The sequence below is a fragment of the Crinia signifera genome, chromosome 19, assembly GCF_055691185.1.
Source record: "Crinia signifera chromosome 19, ASM5569118v1, whole genome shotgun sequence".
NCBI lineage: Eukaryota > Metazoa > Chordata > Amphibia > Anura > Myobatrachidae > Crinia > Crinia signifera.
Window position 1 is genome coordinate 4,531,633 of NC_139226.1, and position 20,312 is coordinate 4,551,944.

Genomic DNA, 20,312 nt, shown 5'->3' on the forward strand with positions numbered 1-20,312 from the left:
CCACAATGCGATGCCAGGCGATGTCATCACGTCGGCATCGCTATATAATGATAAATGCGCCCCTTAGGGCGGTGTACTTCAACACCTCAATGCGATGTCGGGCGATGCCACTGCACCGGCATCGCAATATAAATGCACCCCTTAACAAGAGATAAATGCACGGGTGATAAGGAGATATAAACGTCCAGCCAATCACCTGCTAACTGCCATGTTACAGCCTGTGTTAGATAAACGTCCAGCCAATCAGCTCCTTACTGACTTTTTCCAAACACAGCCTGTAACATGGCAGTTAGCAGGTGATTGGCTGAATGTTTATCTCTTTATGACCCTTGGATTTATCTCTTGTTTAAGCTAATTCAGTGATCGCGAAAACCCCCCAAAATTATGGGTCCCTGGGACCCCTCACTTACAAAAATCGGGGTCCTACTTGACCTTTTCTGGGTTCCAACGGAATAAAGCCTCCTCTCCCCTTCCCCAGCATGGCACATACAGAAGCCACCTCTTCTCCTCCATATGGCATATACCCTGAACCTATTTTTTTTGTTGGTAAGCAAACATAGATTTGGGCACCCCAAAACTGTGGCTATTGTGGGTTGGGGGTTTTATCAATTGGCAATTTTCCCACTCACATAAAGCAAGATACACATATACTAGAAAAAGGCATATTGTCGGAATAGGGACACCTGTGCTGCACCAATCAGGATTCTGCCCCTGTCCATTGTTTCCAAAATTAAAAGTAATGGCAGCAGGAACAGGAGGGATAGGGTTAGTGAAATCCCAGCAGAGTGTATTGGCTCCTCTCCTACAGGCAGCTCTGCCTGTTAAGAGGTAATTGGTGAGCTGCAGCCTCTCTGCCAGCCATGCAGTGAGGGGAGGAGGGGACAAGTGGGCCATTAACAGCCAGCACTCAGAGCCTGGAGGAGGTGACAGTGACACACAAGAGAGCAGCACCGCGAGGTAGGAGAGGAGGAGGGAAGTCTGCAGCCCGAGTCCTGCTAGCAATAAATCCCCTTACATGACACAGCCAAGCAGCCTGCTAAATGGTCCACGCACCCCTCTTACCTCTACTTCCTGGCCGGGTCTGCTCCGTTCTCTGTCACACTTCCCTGGTTCTGGCCCCCAATGCTGGTTTCAGTTCCTCGTGCTCCGTCCTCACACCAGCCACAGCTGTGTTCCCCTGCTGAGCAGCTGCTTCTGGGGTTGGCTCCAGCCGTCTGTTGTTGAGGCACAGTGCAGGAGCCAGCTTACGCGGCTTCCGTGCACTGCTGCCTATGACTCTGTGGTGACAAGGACCCTTTCATTTTCACGCCCAGCAGATGTGTGAAGCGGCCGTCACGCTGTGTCTTCTCCACGGTCGCATCACAACTGAAGGGGAAACAGATCCCTGCGCTCTTGTCACACATATTAACACGGCGTGCATGCCAAAATGGGCAGAGCGCATCCCAGGGGACCCAGCCATTCATAAAAAATGAGTCCCTGGTGCTTCAAAGTGGGTAAAATACTCGCTATAGCGAGTATTTGCGAACCCTGAGCTTAATACATCTGCCCCATTGTGATTTATATATATATAAGTGTCTCTCATTTCCGGGTCACGTGACCGTGTTATATGAGCTGATGAAATGTCCCAGTCATGATAATCATGTTTTTTATTGGTCAAAATGAATTTATATTATTAGTCACTGCCTCCTATACAAGTAAGAGTAGTTTTCCAGATATAATTTAGAAGGTTCTCTATGTTTTAAAGTCTATTAGCTGTAATGACTTCACATGTGAATCGTTTAGACTAGGCATGTCCAACTTGCGGCCCTCAAGCTGTTGTGAAACTACACATCCCAGAAGGCCATGCCACAGTTTTGATATTAGGGAATGCTAAAACTATGGCGAGGCATGCTGGGATGTGTAGTTTCACAACAGCTGTAGGGCCGCAGGTTGGACATGCCTGGTTTAGACAATCAGCTGCTCAGGTATAAAACCAAGCACTGGGCTTACAACCAAACACTTGCTCCTGAGGAAGCCGGAGTTGTATATTCCGGGGAAACGCGTGGAGCTAATCCAAACGTCTGCTGACTCCATACATCTATCTGCAGTGACTTGTCCATCATCCCTCTGAAATCCCTTACATTATCTGGATACAAATCATTTTGGGTTATCTGCATTATCCCTTATACTCCAGGAAAGAGGAAGATCGTCAAATGGGAAGCTTGAGCCCTTGAAATGATAGGGCACCCAGGACTGCTGAGTCACCTATTTCTGGACAATATCTCACCAGAAGAAACTGGATGGTAATATACCCACTATACTTGTCAGCCCTGTCTAATGACAACATTCCACTCACGCAAAAAGTATCCCTGTGATATTATTTTAATGAGTGCACATTGACTTTTTAAACTCAAACGATGCACTTATTTACATTTATATTAATTTTTAATACAATTGTGTATTAATGTTTATAAAGAACCGTGTCGTCTAATTATTGGGACAGCCAGCGCTGGCGCAAACCCACAGAAGCCTGAATTACTAACTTATACCAATGCCAGATTACGGGAATCCACTACTGCGCACTCGCTGTACGGCCGCTGGGGGCACAGTTCTGGTGGTAGCTGACACTGCCAATCTCACAGGGTTATATATGGATAATCATGCACCTGTCCTGCCTTGTCCAAGCATCACCAGCACCCTCACAGTGTAGCAGTGGCCCGCTGTATAATATTACTGGTGTTTGCATGTGCAGTGTTCTACATCTGTCCATGTAATGCCCAATTGTTGAAATGGCATGAACATAATGACATGACAAAATGACATAATACACTTCCGCATTGTGTGACTAAGGATACGGCCCTTAGTTGCATACATCTGAGTTATATTTGCTTCTTTCAGCCTTACTAAGCAACACGCTGCTACCAAACACTCCTTATCACAGCCTGGTATCAATCTGAAGAAAAGAAATCCGGACGCTTTCCAAACACATGTAAGTATTCAATCAGAATGACAGACTTCTCCTTCATGTGTAAGGGTTGCTAAACCCAAAAAAGAAATATGGCAAAAGTAAGGGAAAAAATGGGTGATAGGGTGTGCAGATTAGATTCACAATTGCACAGTTCTAATAGAGGTATGTAATTAAATTGTGAACACACACATATATAAAAAAAGAACAAATAGTGCGCAAGTTCTTTAAGAAAGTCTCTGGTGAGGAACAAGTCCCAGGATTGAACGATCAATGCATTTAGGTCAGTCTAGAATCTAGAAAAACAAATGGGAGCGCTCCATAGTGTGATAAATCCACTTCTAGAACAGGTGATGGGTCACGTACCAATAGGAGCGGTTAGCACAACCTCCGCCATGGCCGCAGAAGTGTCAATATTTCTCTCACAAACATATAATAGAGTGTACTTCAGGTCCACTTTCTCCTGGCACCCAATCGAGGCTAGGCCATGACCCTACGCGTTTCGTCACCGAGACTTCATCAGAGGGCTGGCGTAACATCGGTCAGCGTCCTCTTTATACCCCGGCTAAATTCCTGTACCAAGTGCAGCTGTTCTCATTTTAAAGACATACATTTTGCCAATTAGCATGAGACGACCGCCGTGTCTCACAGGGGGGGGGGGGGGGGGAGGGGGAGGGGGGACGCCAGCCAACCATTCACAAGGTGAGGTTGGGTGGACAAGCAAGTTGAACAAGTTTCAGGCAAGCACACATCTTTACCATCTTAAGATCCATGTGCGTTCACACCGCAGCTATAACACGGCATATCAGCCAAAAAAATCGTTCTAGTGTGTGGGCACCTTTACCCTCTTTAAAATGCTTCATGCCTTTTAAACCATGTGTGCCACATTTTGCACTTTCCACAAACATAAAATCCCTGAGGTTTCTGCAAACCAAAACTATTGAGGCTTAAACTTGTGGTTGCTACTGGTAACATGCTAGGTGAAAGGCGGGTTTTTCAAGGAGTCGATCTTCTAAACACCAGTTCTGGATGGGGGGGGGGGGGGGTACTTTAACTTTTTTAAATGGTATCCATTGCAATTATATGCCAGTATTTATCTAAAATGTGGTGAATGTCATTATTGTGTACATTAAATTGTGTAACAGTCTCGGGTTTTTCTTTATATTTAATCAGTTGTGTTCTTTCCAAAATTCTTGCCTTAACAATTGCAGCCTCAATTATACCCCTTTTAAACTGCCACAAAAGCCTGGGTCATCGGCGGGTCAGAGGCGGTGCAAATGGGTCACGCCGTGTCCCTTTACACAGGAATTCTACCCAGGTCCTGACCTGGGTAGAACATGGCTAGGACCTGGGTAGAGGGCGGTATAAACGGGTACGCCTGGACATTCGACCCGGCTCCCGTTTACATGAATGGGGGATGTCCAACCTGCGGACCGCAGCGTCCGCAGGTTGGACGGGGGACACACACAGCCTGTGCTGCTGTCTGCTTTACTCTACAGACAGCAGCGGAGGAGGTGAATGGATGCCTGTGTGCGGCATCCATTCACCTCCCGGACGAGAGCTGGGGGGGGGGGGTGCACGGGGGCTGCCCAGCAGATTACCTTAGTGCTGGGCTTGCCCCCAGTGCAGCGGTCCGGGTCCCGGCGGCTGCGATCGACGCTTGTAGATGACGTCATTTCCAAGCGGCGGCTGGGGGATGCGGCGGTGTAAAAGGGAGCACACGCCGTGTCACACCCGGCTTGAAGCAGGGATCAAAAACCTGGGTGCGACCCAGCGTTTTTGGTATAAAAGGGGTATTACTTGGTTTGGGTAAGATTGTTCTCTATCCTTTCCACATATATTTGTGACTGTTCTTCGAATATCAATAGGCTGCTGCAATTGCAACAGTAGGTAAGGATAAGCGACCATCGCTTATCCTTACCTACTGTTTATGCCCACTTCTTTCCCTTCTGTGTCACCCCTGTCTGTCTAACCCTCCCCTTTAGAATGTAAGCTCTCACGAGCAGGGCCCTCTCTCCTCATGTGCCTTTCTTAGAATATATAAACCACTGCCACCCTGATGATTGCTTCAGTGTCCTGTCCCCTGATGCAACTATCCATATTTACCATGTACTTGTCCTAAACTGTCTTGTACTGTAATTTGTTATGTGTTTTTGATTATAACTATGCTTTGTAAAGCGCTGCGTAATTTGTGTGCGCTATATAAGAAACTGTTAATAAATAAATAATAATTGCGTCGTAATCTGTTCAATTGTGCATAAGGTAAATTACTTTTTCACTTTTTAAAGTGGCAACTCTTAAAATCAAGATAGTTATTACTGTCAACAGGTTTATAAATGTACTAGTCTCAATAGCACTCTGTTCAGCAGAAAGGGTCTCATTTTCCATGTCTGCTCACTGCGCTTGAGACACTTTATAAAAGCAACTCGAATCATACAATGTTACAAATAAAGTTGATATATACAACAACAATATAGCAGCAATAGTGAAATATAATAAGTAAAATATAGCAAATAACAGCATAAGTGACAATATCCACATAATCTAAATAGTAACAAATAAATACAAACAATAGAGCAAAATACAATGAGAATTAGAGCTGAATTTCATTAGATATGCATCATAATTCAGCTCTAATTCTAATTGTATTTTGCCTTCTTGTTTGTATTTATTTGCTGTTATTATTTATTTGTGTATGTGCAGGGCATTTATTTAAGGTGCCCATACATGATGCGTTTTCACAGTGCGATGCTCGCTCCCACGGGCATCGATCCAGTCCAAAACAGGTGCGATAATCACACTGTGTATGGGCACCTTTAGCCATTGTAGAAGTGGTGTGATCGCTCCAACTCCCCCGCAATGCTGAACACTGCAGCCTGCGGGTGAGACAGCTGTGGGGAGGGGGCGGAATATTTTTTATGATATGTCAAGGGAGAGGAATTATTTTCCCCATTATTTAGGGTAAAAAGTCAGGGTGGCACAGTCAGGGTTGCACAGGGCAGTCAGGGCCCAGGGGGAACAGGGTACAATTAGGGATGGTCATTGATGATTAGAAATCATTGGTTTATGACCAACGTCGAATAGTTTTGCCATCGATGGGGGAGAACCAGATGGTTTCCCACCATCGATGTGAAGCATAAATGAATAGTTTTGTTATCAAGGAGCCGAAACACGGAGCTCAGCTCCACCCTCCGACACCCGCAAAGCCCCGCCTCTGTATTTTGATTGCCAATCAATCAAAGAAAATGGATGACCATCGTAATGTAAAAACATTGATTGTTATCCATTGAATAGAAATACTCGATCGATGGCCATCCCTAGGTACAATCAAGATGTCACTAGACACGCCCCTTGGGAGTAATATGACCTGCCCTGTCAGCATCTAAAATCTCCCTGAAACTGCTTTTCCAATGTAGGCAACCCTGGCTATATGTAACGCAGAGTGGTGGCTAAACCTCACGGCCATGTCTGTCCCAGTACATATACATATTCATGACATTACTCTTGGTCAGTATACTATTTGGTACTCTTTACCTAGAACGGCGCCCACGATGTCCATCGTGGTTATCGGGGGTAAAAAATCGCGGGCATCGCATGCACTAAAAAACCGGGTGCGACGCGATGCCCGAGATTTTCCCATAGGGATCAATGTTAAAAGTGTGATTGGACGCGATTTTAGTGTTAAATGCCTCAATGCCCGCGATTTTTCCATAGGAAACAATGTTAAATGGGCCACAGAGCCCTAATAGTCCCCCTGAAGTCTTAAATGGCCCCCACAATTTTTAACGCCACCCCACGATCAACGTGAACCCGAAGTGTGGCGAGCCCGCGAGGGGCGGCGGTACGCGTCCTCCGACCTTTTCATACCCCCACTATCCACGTCGGCGTGGAGTTGAGAATAGAATAGTGTGGCGAGCGCAGCGAGCCACCGAGCCCGAAGCGTGGCGAGCGGACGCGGATACCTGTGAAGCCCGCAAAGGGACGCGTTTACCTGTGAAGGTATCCGTGTCCGCTCGCCACGCTTCGGGCTCGCTGCGCTCGCCACACTATTCTATTCTCAACTCCACGCCGACGAGGATAGTGGGGGTATGAAAAGGTCGGAGGACGCGTACCGCCGCCCCTCGCGGGCTCGCCACGCTTCGGGTTGACGTTAATCGTGGGGTGGCGTTAACAATTGTGGGGGCCATTTCTGACTTTAGGGTGACTATTTGGGCTCTGTGGCCCATTTAACATTGTTTCCTATGGAAAAATCGCGGCCATTGAGCCATTGAACACTAAAATCGCGTCCAATCACACTTTTAACATTGATCCCTATGGGAAATCGCGGGCATCACATCGCACCCGTTTTTTAGTGCATGCGATGGTCGCCGTTCTAGGTAAAGAGTACAGCAGCCCATACACGCTGCTGTAAGGGCTGACCCGATGTGTGCTTTGAGGTGCGCGCTCCCGCGCACCTCATCGCACAGTACAAAACGTATGTGCTTGCACATACTTTTTGTACCTAGTTCTCATCAAATCGCATCGCATTGCATGCACAACGTGTGCACATACAATGCAATGCGATTTGATCCGTGCTAGTACAGCACGGAACGCACGCTGACAAAGCAGCGTGTATGGGCAGCATACCTACTATTTAAATACTAATAGAATAGGGCAGGTGCACCTGGGAGCGTCACGGCAAAGTTACAGCTACAGGGGAGTGGTTATTCGTGGTCCCTGTCATTTGAAGTTGGTATTGGGTGTAGAAAGATGGCGGCGGAAAGACTTCCGGCGCGTGCCGGACGTAGTAATACGGCGCAGCTTCGGTTTGCGCGCCGCGACGTGCTCTGCATGTCGGGCGCGAGCTGCTACGTCTTGTGCGTGCTGGCTCTCGTGCGGCGCAGGCGCAGTGAGGCCCGGCTCTCGGCCTGGTTTCCGGAGGCGGTGGGCTGCGCGGAAGATGGAAGAGGATGAGGTCGCGGAGAGCTGGGAGGATGCGGCCGACAGTGGGGTAAGCGGAAGGGCGGCCGGGGACTTTGTCCTGAGTAAGGCCCGGGAGGAAGAGCTCCCTGCGCCATTGCCACGAGGGCCTGTAATGGCGCCAGCCCAGGGCGCAGTGCAGAGTGGGGCCGTCAGGAGCCGCGCACTGCGCCCCGGGCAGAGCCTGGTGACTGAGGGGTGTCTGGGGTTCATCCTGCCCTCATACCCCGATGTTAGGAGGGAAAGTCCCGCCCTGGTCCCGGGGAGCTGTACCACGTGGTCTGGGGGAGGGGCTACAAATAGATATCTCCCCCCCCACCTTTTACCCCAGTGTTAGAGGCAATGTGGCACCCCTGCACCTTATTTATTTATTTTATTTATTAACAGTTTCTTATATAGCGCACACAGATTCCGCAGCGCTGTACAGAGCATAGTTATAATCAAAAACACATAACAAATTACATTACAAGACAGTTTAGGACAAGTACATGGTTAATATAGATAGTTGCATCAGGGGACAGGACACTGAAGCAATCATCAGGGTGGCAGTGGTTTATATATTCTAAGAAAGGCACATGAGGAGAGACGGCCCTGCCCGTGAGAGCTTACATTCTAAAAGGGGAGGGTTAGACAGACAGGGGTGACACAGAAGGGAAAGAAGTGAGCATAAACAGTAGGTTAGGATGAGAGATGGTCAGGTTTTATGCAGGAGGGTGGGAAGAGGTCAGCTTAGTCTTTGATATTTTAAGTCTAAAGAAGCGCTGGGTCATCCAAGAGTAGACAGCAGAGATACAGTTGGAGATATGAGTGAGGTTAGAGGGAGAGAGATCAGGAGAGGAGAGGTAGATTTCAGTGTTATCAGCATAGATGTGATAGTGGAAGTCGAGTGAGCACATAAGCTCACCCAGAGAGGATGTATAGAGAAAGAGAACACCTACTATCAATGGAAGAGCAGGAGAGGTGAGGTCATTAGCGGTACAGCTGGTCATTTTCAAAACTGACAGTGTAAGTACAAGCTTTAACAGTGATAGTAAAAGTTGTTTGCAGATGTAAAATGATGATATTATGGTTGAATTGCCAGATTAAGCAGCCAGGAGTAGTATGTCGTGTGAATGAATTTAACTCACTCCAAGCAGACTTTGGTTTTCTCAGTTGTTGTTTTGTCCTTCAGTTTCACTTCGGTTTAACGCTGGTATAACGCTGTAGTTATGAATCAGTTTTCCCACTTTAATAACGGCCCACTTCAATCTAGGCCCACAGATAAACTCTGCCCACAGCCTATCCGGCCACAGCCGAATGCAATGACTACTTAAGTACTCTAACAATGCATGAGTTCCCAATTCCCAATAATTGGAATCCACTCGCTCAGTCCCCACCCCCTACAACCCATAGCAATAAAAGTGGCTTAGAAAAACAAAACTAGCATTCCAGGATTCTATATATCACCTAGAATAAAAATAAATTCCTCCCTACACACAGGCTAGGTACTGTTGTAAAGTACACAGAGGAGATGTTCAGTGTGTTACCTAGATATCCAAATCAATCCCACACAATAGATGTAATGCTCTGCAGTACAGAGGAGATGTTCAGTGTGTTACCTAGATATCCAAATCAATCCCACACAATAGATGTAATGCTCTGCAGTACAGAGGAGATGTTCAGTGTGTTACCTAGATATCCAAATCAATCCCACACAATAGATGTAATGCTCTGCAGTACAGAGGAGATGTTCAGTGTGTTACCTAGATATCCAAATCAATCCCACACAATAGATGTAATGCTCTGCAGTACAGAGGAGATGTTCAGTGTGTTACCTAGATATCCAAATCAATCCCACACAATAGATGTAATGCTCTGCAGTACAGAGGAGATGTTCAGTGTGTTACCTAGATATCCAAATCAATCCCACACAATAGATGTAATGCTCTGCAGTACAGAGGAGATGTTCAGTGTGTTACCTAGATATCCAAATCAATCCCACACAATAGATGTAATGCTCTGCAGTACAGAGGAGATGTTCAGTGTGTTACCTAGATATCCAAATCAATCCCACACAATAGATGTAATGCTCTGCAGTACAGAGGAGATGTTCAGTGTGTTACCTAGATATCCAAATCAATCCCACACAATAGATGTAATGCTCTGCAGTACAGAGGAGATGTTCAGTGTGTTACCTGTTGGAGACAAGAGATGATGAGTCAGATGAATCTGGTATAACGCTGTAGTTATGAATCAGTTTTCCCACTTTAATAACGGCCCACTTCAATCTAGGCCCACAGATAAACTCTGCCCACAGCCTATCCGGCCACAGCCGAATGCAATGACTACTTAAGTACTCTAACAATGCATGAGTTCCCAATTCCCAATAATTGGAATCCACTCGCTCAGTCCCCACCCCCTACAACCCATAGCAATAAAAGTGGCTTAGAAAAACAAAACTAGCATTCCAGGATTCTATATATCACCTAGAATAAAAATAAATTCCTCCCTACACACAGGCTAGGTACTGTTGTAAAGTACACAGAGGAGATGTTCAGTGTGTTACCTAGATATCCAAATCAATCCCACACAATAGATGTAATGCTCTGCAGTACAGAGGAGATGTTCAGTGTGTTACCTAGATATCCAAATCAATCCCACACAATAGATGTAATGCTCTGCAGTACAGAGGAGATGTTCAGTGTGTTACCTAGATATCCAAATCAATCCCACACAATAGATGTAATGCTCTGCAGTACAGAGGAGATGTTCAGTGTGTTACCTAGATATCCAAATCAATCCCACACAATAGATGTAATGCTCTGCAGTACAGAGGAGATGTTCAGTGTGTTACCTAGATATCCAAATCAATCCCACACAATAGATGTAATGCTCTGCAGTACAGAGGAGATGTTCAGTGTGTTACCTAGATATCCAAATCAATCCCACACAATAGATGTAATGCTCTGCAGTACAGAGGAGATGTTCAGTGTGTTACCTAGATATCCAAATCAATCCCACACAATAGATGTAATGCTCTGCAGTACAGAGGAGATGTTCAGTGTGTTACCTAGATATCCAAATCAATCCCACACAATAGATGTAATGCTCTGCAGTACAGAGGAGATGTTCAGTGTGTTACCTGTTGGAGACAAGAGATGATGAGTCAGATGAATCTGGTATAACGCTGTAGTTATGAATCAGTTTTCCCACTTTAATAACGGCCCACTTCAATCTAGGCCCACAGATAAACTCTGCCCACAGCCTATCCGGCCACAGCCGAATGCAATGACTGGTGGGGTCACATGTCAGGCCACTGTCAGCAATACACGCTCGCCCCGTGGCTGGCGGGGTCACAGCTCAGGGCACTGTCAGCCCTACCAACTCGCCCCGTGGCTGGCGGGGTCACATGTCAGACCACTGTCAGCCATACACGCTCTCCCCGTGGCTGGCGGGGTCACATGTCAGACCACTGTCAGCCATACACGCTCTCCCCGTGGCTGGCGGGGTCACATGTCAGACCACTGTCAGCCATACACGCTCGCCCTGTGGCTGGCGGGGGGTCACATGGCCAGGGCACTGTCAGCCATACCCACTCACCCCGTGGCTGGCGGTGTCACAGGTCAGGGCACGGTCAGCCATACACACTCACCACGTGGCTGGCGGTGTCACATGGCCAGGGCACTTCAGCCATACCCACTCGCCCTGTGGCTGGCGGTGTCACGGGTCAGGGCACTGTCTGCCATAACCACTCGCCCTGTGGCTGGCGGTGTCACCGGTCAGAGCACTGTCAGCCACCATAACCACTCGCCCTGTGGCTGGCGGTGTCACCGGTGTCAGCCATACCCACTTGCCCTGTGGCTGATGGTGTCACCGGTCAGGGCACTGTCAGCCATACCCACTTGCCCTGTGGCTGGCGGTATCACCGGTCAGGGCACTGTCAGCCATACCCACTTGCCCTGTGGCTGGCGGTGTCACCGGTCAGGGCACTGTCAGCCATACCCACTCGCCCTGTGGTTGGCGGTGTCACCGGTCAGGGCACTGTCAGCCATACCCACTCGCCCTGTGGCTGGCGGTGTCACCGGTCAGGGCACTGTCAGCCATACCCACTCGCCCTGTGGCTGGCGGTGTCACCGGTCAGGGCACGGTCAGCCATACCCACTCGCCCAGTGACTGCAGGTGTTACCGGTCAGGGCACGGTCAGCCATACCCCCCCAACTGTTTGCGTCAGCGGCTGCCGTCTGAAGTTACAGGAGCTATTAAATTGTGAGGCTGGGCACTAGTGCCTAAGATGCCATAACCTAGCTAGGGTAGGTGATTGGGTGGAGCCAGTCATGTGTCACCTCTGGACCCCCTCTAGTTGCTACTGCCTGTTTGTCGTGTGTGTGTGCTTGTAACTCTGGGAGTGAGTTACTGGCCCTTGCGCGGATCTTCTGAAGCTGTTAGTCTCATTCAGATGCCGTTCTGCTGGGTGTGATAGAGTACAGTGTGTAGAAGTGTGTCGGGAACCACAGGTGCCTGGTGCAGAGTTACTTGCACGTACCACTACCAATGAGAACAGTGGTTTCCGTGCTGTCACAGTGAGAATTTGTGTGACTGCAAGGTGCTGCCTGTGGACACATTTTAAACCTCCTATTAATAGTGTGTATTTCCCTAGTCAGAGGGCTCCTGGGCAGCGGTTATTAATACCTCAATTCCGAAAGGGTTTTATTTGGCAGGGAGGTCAGTCTCCGCTTACACTGAGATTCTATCCCATGTCTAATTGCTAGTCAGTGTATCTAGGTAATAAGGGAGTTTCTCTTGCTTTTTGTGTAACTACAAGTCCCAACTTACCCGGCTCGCTATAGGACAGCAAAGCCTACACCTGGAGCACTACTTGTTGTCCAGGCCTGTTACAGGGAAGATGGTATGTTCCACCCATTTACATGTTATTTAGCCCTCGGGTCTTTCTGGGTAATTATACAGTTTATCCTCTAGTTTCATGAGCACGCAGTCTATCGGCTCTTGCTATAAGCACATGTTTCAGCAATCCGACACTGATCTGATTTTCCTGTTATGACGCTCTTCCAATAAATGCACTTCTCTAAATGGAAGTTTAGGGTTCCAAAAACTTTCCTGAAAGACTTGCGTTCTTATTGCCTCGTAATATCCAGTCTGTTTCGCTTTCAGTCTTGTACTCAAGGCTGGTCTGAGTCAAACAAGCATGACCTACAGTTACACCAAATGCCAGTACACCTGCCCGCCTCGCATGCTGCCACCGTTCACAGGGGCTGCGAATGGATGTTTAATGTACACATCCAGTTGCAGGCTGTGGGGAACACCCACATCGGTACTTGTGGATTATCACGGCTCCCACGATGGCCATCGCACAGGAAAAAAATCGCATTGCATGCGATTTTTAACAGAAATGCATCCAAATGCATTGAAATTAGTATGAAACATGTTCAATGGCCCCCAAATGTCATTTTTGAGGCTGTACCACCCCCACTATCAACGTGAACCCGAAGCGTGGCGAGCGGCGGCGTTACGCGTCCTACGACCTTTTCATACCCCCACTATCCACGTCGGCGTGGAGTTGAGAATAGAAAGTGTGGCGAGCGCAGCGAGCCACCGAGCCCGAATCGTGGTGAGCGGACACGGATACCTTCACAGGTATACGCGTCCCCTCGCGGGCTTCACAGGTGTCCACGTCCCCTCGCGGGGCTCGCCACGCTTCGGGCTCGGAGGCTCGCTGCGCTCGCCACACTTTCTATTCTCAACTCCGCGCCGACGTGGATAGTGGGGGTATGAAAAGGTCGTAGGACGCGTACCGCCGCCCCTCGCGGGCTCGCTGCGCTCGCCACGCTTCGGGTTCGCGTTGATAGTGGGTGTGGTACAGCCTCAAAAATGACATTTGGGGGCCATTGAACATGTTTCATACTAATTTCAATGCATTTGGATGCATTTCTGTTAAAAAACGCATGCGATCAAATCGCATGCGATTTTGTAAAAAAAACGGCAAAAATCACATGCCATCGCAAGCCACTATATATCGCATGCGATGGGAGCCGTGATAATCCACAAGTACCCCCACATCATTCGATGATCCACGCGCACCTACGGTTACTCTCAGAGATGGGGAACCTTCGGCCCTCCAGCTGTTTTTGAACTACACATCCCAACATGCCCTGCTCCAGTTTTAGGATTGCCAAATAGCAAGGCATGCTGGGATGTGAAGTTCAAAAACAGCTGGAGGGCCGAAGGTTCCCCATCCCTGCCATATATAGATATAGAGATAGATATATAGATATACATGGGCGACACCCACGTAACGGTCTGTGTGCCGTGGCCACACGCACTGGGCCTATGCATGTGCAGAAATGCAGCTGCGCATATACCTAACATCACATTTGCTGGTGATAACCGTTTCCTGACCTGCATCAGTAAGATTGCTATAACATATGCTGGGCCCACTCTGTACACAGCGATGGGGACATCCCAATGATGGAATCTTTCTCTTTCCCTTCCAGGAGATAGATCGGCGGTTAGAGAAGAAGCTGAGGATCACTCAGAGAGAGAGGTAAGTGGCCATGTGACTAACCTAGAACAGTGATGGCTAACCTTGACACTCCAGATGTTGTTGAACTACACATCCCAGCATGCCCTTCTACAGTTTTGCTATTTGGCCATGCTAAAACTGATGCAGGGCATGCTGGGATGTTTAGTTGGTACTTGTGTATTATCATGGCGCCCACTGCTCTCTTAGCGTACAGGGAAATCACATCGCATGCCGTGTACAATGCGATGCGATTAAAAATCGTGTTGCATTCTACAGCATTGTATACAGGATGCGATGCGATGAGATAAAAAAATTGTACAAGCACCCATCGCATTCTATACCACGGAATGACATAAAAATTACATTTAGGGTGGCTCACCACTATCCCCCCCCCCCCATCCACATAATCCCGAAGCGTGGCGAGCCCCGCGAGGGGCGGCGGTACGCGTCCTCCACATTTTTTCATACCCCCACTATCCATGTCGGCGTGGAGTTGATTTTATATAGTGTGGTGAGCCACCGAGCCCGAAGCGTGGCGAGCGCATGCGGTATACCTGTGAAGTAATCCGCGTCCCCTTGCTGCGCTCGCCACGCTATATAAAATCCTCTCCACGCCAACATGGATAGTGGGGGTATGACAAAAATTCGGAGGACGCGTTCCGCCGCCCCTCGCGGGACTCGCTGCGCTCACCAAGCTTCGGGATTACGTGGATAGTGGGGGGGAAGTGGATAGTGGGGGGCCACCCTAAATGGCATTTTTATGTAATTTAGTGGTATAGACCATTAAAAAGATAGGGTGCGATATAAAATCATATCCCATCGCATTGTATGGCATACATGCGATGCGATTTCACTACGCTTCCGTACGTAGAAAATCTGGGCGCCGTGATGATACACAAGTACCGTTTAGTTCAACAACAGCTGGAGTGTCAAGGTTAGCCCTCACTGACCTAGAAGCATGTTCCCTATGTGCCGCTGTGGCCTCTGGTTATTGGTGTATTGTGGTCAGCTGACCATGCCTTGTATTCCTGTACGGCCTGTCACTTGTAACATTAGCAATGTAACCTTATGAAGGAAGAGTAAAGGGGCCAAGTGCTTTTTACCTGCCCTCAAACTCTGTTCTGTCATCTTCAGAAAATCAAAGTCTCCTCCTAAGATCCCGGTGGTCATACAGGACGACTCTCTCCCAGCTGGTCCACCCCCTCAGATCCGAATCCTTAAGAGGCCTACTAGTAACGGCTTGGCAAGCAACCCCCATGCCAGCAGCCGGCCCACAGTGCCTGTGAAGTCTCTGGCGCAGAGGGAGGCGGAGTATGCGGAAGCCAGGAAGCGCATTCTGGGGAGCGCCAGTCCTGAGGAGGAGCCAGAGAAGCCAATTGTTGAGAGGTAAGTGACCCTGTGCCGTTTTGTGTAGGGACTAGTGGGGTTGTTAGGGATTCCAGCACTGTAGGTGATTTCATCTGCCCTCATCCTAAATGTGGTAACGATGCGGCCCAGGTGTGGTGTCTAAGTATTAAGTGCTGCTTGCTTTCTTGTAGGCCTGCGAGAGGACAACCAGAGGACAGCAAAACGCCTAATAACGTGATCCGGCAGCCGCTGGGTCCCGACGGTTCACAGGGTTTCAAACAGCGCAGATAGATTTGATGGAGAATGATGCCGCAGGCCTGTCACACCAATGGACCTGAGCAGAGGGAATCTCCTCATTTACTTGCACTTTGATGCCCTTTTTGCTCCGCCCACTGTGACCTTATACCCCGTGCACTGTGACCCCCCTCCCGCCACCCCTGTAGCTCCGACCACTGTGATTAGTGCATTGCCACAGGCTGCCCCAAGTCTTCTAACAAGGGAAAGTGAGTCTGTAGATGTGCGCAATGGGTGGGGAGGGAGTAGGTAGAGACGGAGGTGTCCTGTGCCTGCAACTGCCACTTCTATTGAAGTTATCGCCAGCAATAATGTTACCTGTCAGTCTCGTCTCCCGGGAGACGAGTGGGGCTCATGTTCCACACACGGATCTTCTCGAGTGCATGCCTGCCTCCTCACACTACAGTGGACGGTCTTTCATAGGGGGTTTTCTCTCCAGACCTAGCAAGCATGAGCGAATTTTAATCGTTTAAGACAAACCATATTTTAACGATGAAAGCTAATTTATAGTATTCTACACCACACAGAACAATAAGTCCATCTAACACCATTAACAGACTCTGGTCCTCGCTGGTGCTGGCTCCAGGATTTTGTGTGCGCTTGGTTGCGTCTGTCTTTGCGTGTGACGGGACAGGTTTGCATACGCTGCTGTCCCCATTGAGATTAGTGCGGCAGGTCAAGGGGCAGAATGCTCAGGATAGCCCTCTTTTGCTTCTGGGCTGGCAATCTGTACTTTGGCATCTGCCGGGTCCTGGACGGTTTTGATGCGGAGATGACGCAACGCCTGGGCTGTCCCTAGCGGACGACGGAATGTGGAAGCAGAGATCACGGCTCTGCACTTACAGGTGTATTTTATGGTCTGTGTCTTGTAGCACGGATTGTCGGGGTTGTGGATCCGGCGCAGTAACTGGCGGGAGGGGTTGCTCACCTGTTTTTTTTCTGGGATGTGGCTGCAACCGGTTATGGATGAATTGAGGGGGTGGGGAAGCCAGTTCTGGCACTGGCAGCTATGGGACTAAGGCTGTATCTTCCAGGTTTATGCCAAGCGCTGGACCTTGGACACATATTTTACTTTTAGAATTCAGATCAAACCATGCAAAATAAAGTTGAAGACGTGTATATTTTATCTAATCTGTCCTATGTCTGTTGTGTTCTGGAATGCAGTCCGATTCTGTCTCATGGGGGTGAAGGGGAAGATGGAATAGTCCCTGGTACCACACAGACATACTGGGTCATGGGTTTTCAACCTTTGGCCCTCCAGATGTTGTGAAACTACATGTCCCAGCATGCATTGCCACATTTTTTTCCTATAAGAGCATGCCAAAACTGTCAGGGCATGCTGGGACATGTAGTTCCACAACATCTGGAGGGCCACGGGTTGAAGACCTGTGTACTAGGTAATCACTGGCCAATATGCTCTGAGCTATATCCGCAGTGTTTCCCCCTGAACTCCTGGGCAAACCAGTCAGTGTACACCAATCGGTATACAATATTGTTCAGTGACATCACTGGTGCCCGCAGTAGCCAAATTATCCTGCGGGGGTCATTAACGATGTGCGGTCATCGTAAATGAAAATTGAGTGCGTATAAGAAGGCCCTTTCTAAACAATATATTTTACAATAGCCTCTAGTGTATATGGTACTTCATACCTCTGTAACCTCCAATACATAAGGTGCCTATTGAAGTGACATCAGAGTTCCTGGTGAAAGCCTTTTGTACAGTGCCCCAGAAGCTGCTGTAGTCTGAGGAACCACCAGCTGCCACTTCTCATAACTAGGTAGCATGGGTTTCTCATGGGATAGACCTGTAATGATATAAATGTACTGTAAGATGCTTTTTTTTTTTCTCTTCATGTTGAGATGATCGTGTCCAAATATATTCCCACATCTGCCACCCCTCTGTGTGCACTCTGGCGGTACGTTCCCACATCTGCCACTACTCTGTGCACGCTGGAGGCGTGTGCCCACATCTGCCACTACTCTGTGCACGCTGGAGGCGTGTGCCCACATCTGCCACTACTCTGTGCACGCTGGAGGCGTGTGCCCACATCTGCCACTACTCTGTGCACGCTGGAGGCGTGTGCCCACATCTGCCACTACTCTGTGCCCGCTGGAGGCGGGTGCCCACATCTGCCACTACTCTGTGCCCGCTGGAGGCGGGTGCCCACATCTGCCACTACTCTGTGCCCGCTGGAGGCGGGTGCCCACATCTGCTACCCCTCTGTGCCCGCTGGAGGCGGGTGCCCACATCTGCTACCCCTCTGTGCCCGCTGGAGGTGGGTGTCCTTATCTGCTACCCCTCTGTGCCCGCTGGAGGCGGGTGCCCACATCTGCCACTACTCTCCTGCGTGCTGGAGGCGTGTGCCCACATCTGCTACCCCTCTGGAGGCATGTGCCCACATCCGCTACCCCTCTGTGCGCGCTGGAGGCGTGTGCCCTCATCTCCTACCCATCTGTGCGCGCTGGTGGCGTGTACCCACATCTGCTACCCATCTGTGCGTGCTGAAGGCGTGTGCCCACATCTGCCACTACTCTGTGCACGCTGGAGGCGTGTGCCCACATCTGCCACTACTCTCCTGCGTGCTGGAGGCGTGTGCCCACATCTGCTACCCCTCTGTGCGCGCTGGAGGCGTGTGCCCACATCTGCTACCCCTCTGTGCGCGCTGGAGGCGTGTGCCCACATCTGCTACCCCTCTGTGCGCGCTGGAGGCGCAGTTTCTACTGGCTAATGCTTTGAGTATGGAGCATGAGCTCAGTGCAGACACCGTGTCATTTAATACGTTAGCCGGATACCTGGTGTGCTAGAGGGAGAATTATATCTGATTATTTGTTGCTGAAAGCAGATCCGTTTATAGCCTTAATAAAATTTTGGCCCATTATGTGTGGCTTCTGCTCTGAGACAGCGGCCTCCGTCTGTGGATGACTGTCCCGTTATGTGTGGCTTCTGCTCGGAGACAGCGGCCTCCGTCTGTAGATGACTGTCCCGTTGTGTGTGGCTTCTGCTCAGAGACAGCGGCCTCCGTCTGTAGATGACTGTCCCGTTGTGTGTGGCTTCTGCTCGGAGACAGCGGCCTCCGTCTGTGGATGACTGTCCCGTTATGTGTGGCTTCTGCTCGGAGACAGCGGCCTCCGTCTGTAGATGACTGTCCCGTTGTGTGTGGCTTCTGCTCGGAGACAGCGGCCTCCGTCTGTAGATGACTGTCCCGTTGTGTGTGGCTTCTGCTCGGAGACAGCGGCCTCCGTCTGTGGATGACTGTCCCGTTATGTGTGGCTTCTGCTCGGAGACAGCGGCCTCCGTCTGTGGATGACTGTCCCGTTATGTGTGGCTTCTGCTCGGAGACAGCGGCCTCCGTCTGTAGATGACTGTCCCGTTATGTGTGGCTTCTGCTCGGAGACAGCGGCCTCCGTCTGTGGATGACTGTCCAGTTATGTGTGGCTTCTGCACGGAGACAGCGGCCTCCGTCTGTGGATGACTGTCCCGTTGTGTGTGGCTTCTGCTCGGAGACAGCGGCCTCCGTCTGTAGATGACTGTCCCGTTATGTGTGGCTTCTGCTCGGTTATCATGTATTGAACCAGTTCCTGTGCAGTGTGTTTATCGAGGTGTACGTTTCTGTTCTCGGTGGAGGGGGGGGGGGGAGGGGTGAATGGAAGGTTTTACAGAATATCATAGAATGCATATCCTTTCTGAATAAGGGTTTTGCTCTCATAGCGCGAACGTTTCCATCCAATAATGTGTAACTGGATTGCATTAGATGGAAAAGCAGATTTCGAGAACGTTCCGACCTGTCTTCCTGCTGTGTCAGTAACTTGATGACATGCCGGGGCTCTTGCCAGCTGCCTGCTACTAGTCTCAGACAGCTCCCGTGGAAGGTTTTGCTATGGTAGATTTTCTAGAACATGGGGCCAGGAAATTAATCTAGCCCTCCACTGAGGGAGGGGTGACCAACTGAGAGCACAGCTTATCCAGTCACTAGGAGCCAGTGACGTCACTGAGAGCTTAGCCCATGGGTAGCCAACTCCAGTCCTCGAGAGCTACCAACAGTTCACGTTTTTCAGCTCACCTCGCATGTATACAGGTGCACTCATTACTACTAACACATTTTAAAAGAACCACTGGTGGAAATAAATACTTCACTTGTGATTCTGTGAGGAGATGTGGAAAACATTAACTGTTGGTAGCTCTCGAGGACGGGGGTTGGCTACCCCTGGCTTTGCCTATCCAGTCACTAGGAATTAGTGAAATCACTGAGA

The 20,312-nt window shown here is 49.3% G+C and overlaps 1 protein-coding gene across 1 annotated transcript; it reads left to right on the plus strand.

Moving 5' to 3' along the window:
• Positions 1-7,746: 7,746 nt before the first annotated feature.
• On the plus strand, positions 7,747-17,187 carry SZRD1 (SUZ RNA binding domain containing 1). The gene is made up of 4 exons (XM_083161844.1): positions 7,747-7,934; positions 14,392-14,441; positions 15,555-15,806; positions 15,959-17,187. Exons 1-4 carry the CDS (start codon positions 7,884-7,886, stop codon positions 16,056-16,058), a joined length of 453 nt encoding a protein of 150 aa, XP_083017970.1. The 5' UTR covers positions 7,747-7,883; the 3' UTR covers positions 16,059-17,187.
• The last annotated feature ends 3,125 nt before the right edge of the window (positions 17,188-20,312 follow it).

Bases quoted from the DNA above. Each gene is read 5' to 3' on its own strand.
- SZRD1 (XM_083161844.1), top strand. From the start codon at position 7,884: ATGGAAGAGGATGAGGTCGCGGAGAGCTGGGAGGATGCGGCCGACAGT. The intron at 7,935-14,391 runs GTAAGCGGAAGG...TTTCCCTTCCAG, and splicing joins AGGATGCGGCCGACAGTGGG to GAGATAGATCGGCGGTTAGA. The intron at 15,807-15,958 runs GTAAGTGACCCT...GCTTTCTTGTAG, and splicing joins GAGAAGCCAATTGTTGAGAG to GCCTGCGAGAGGACAACCAG.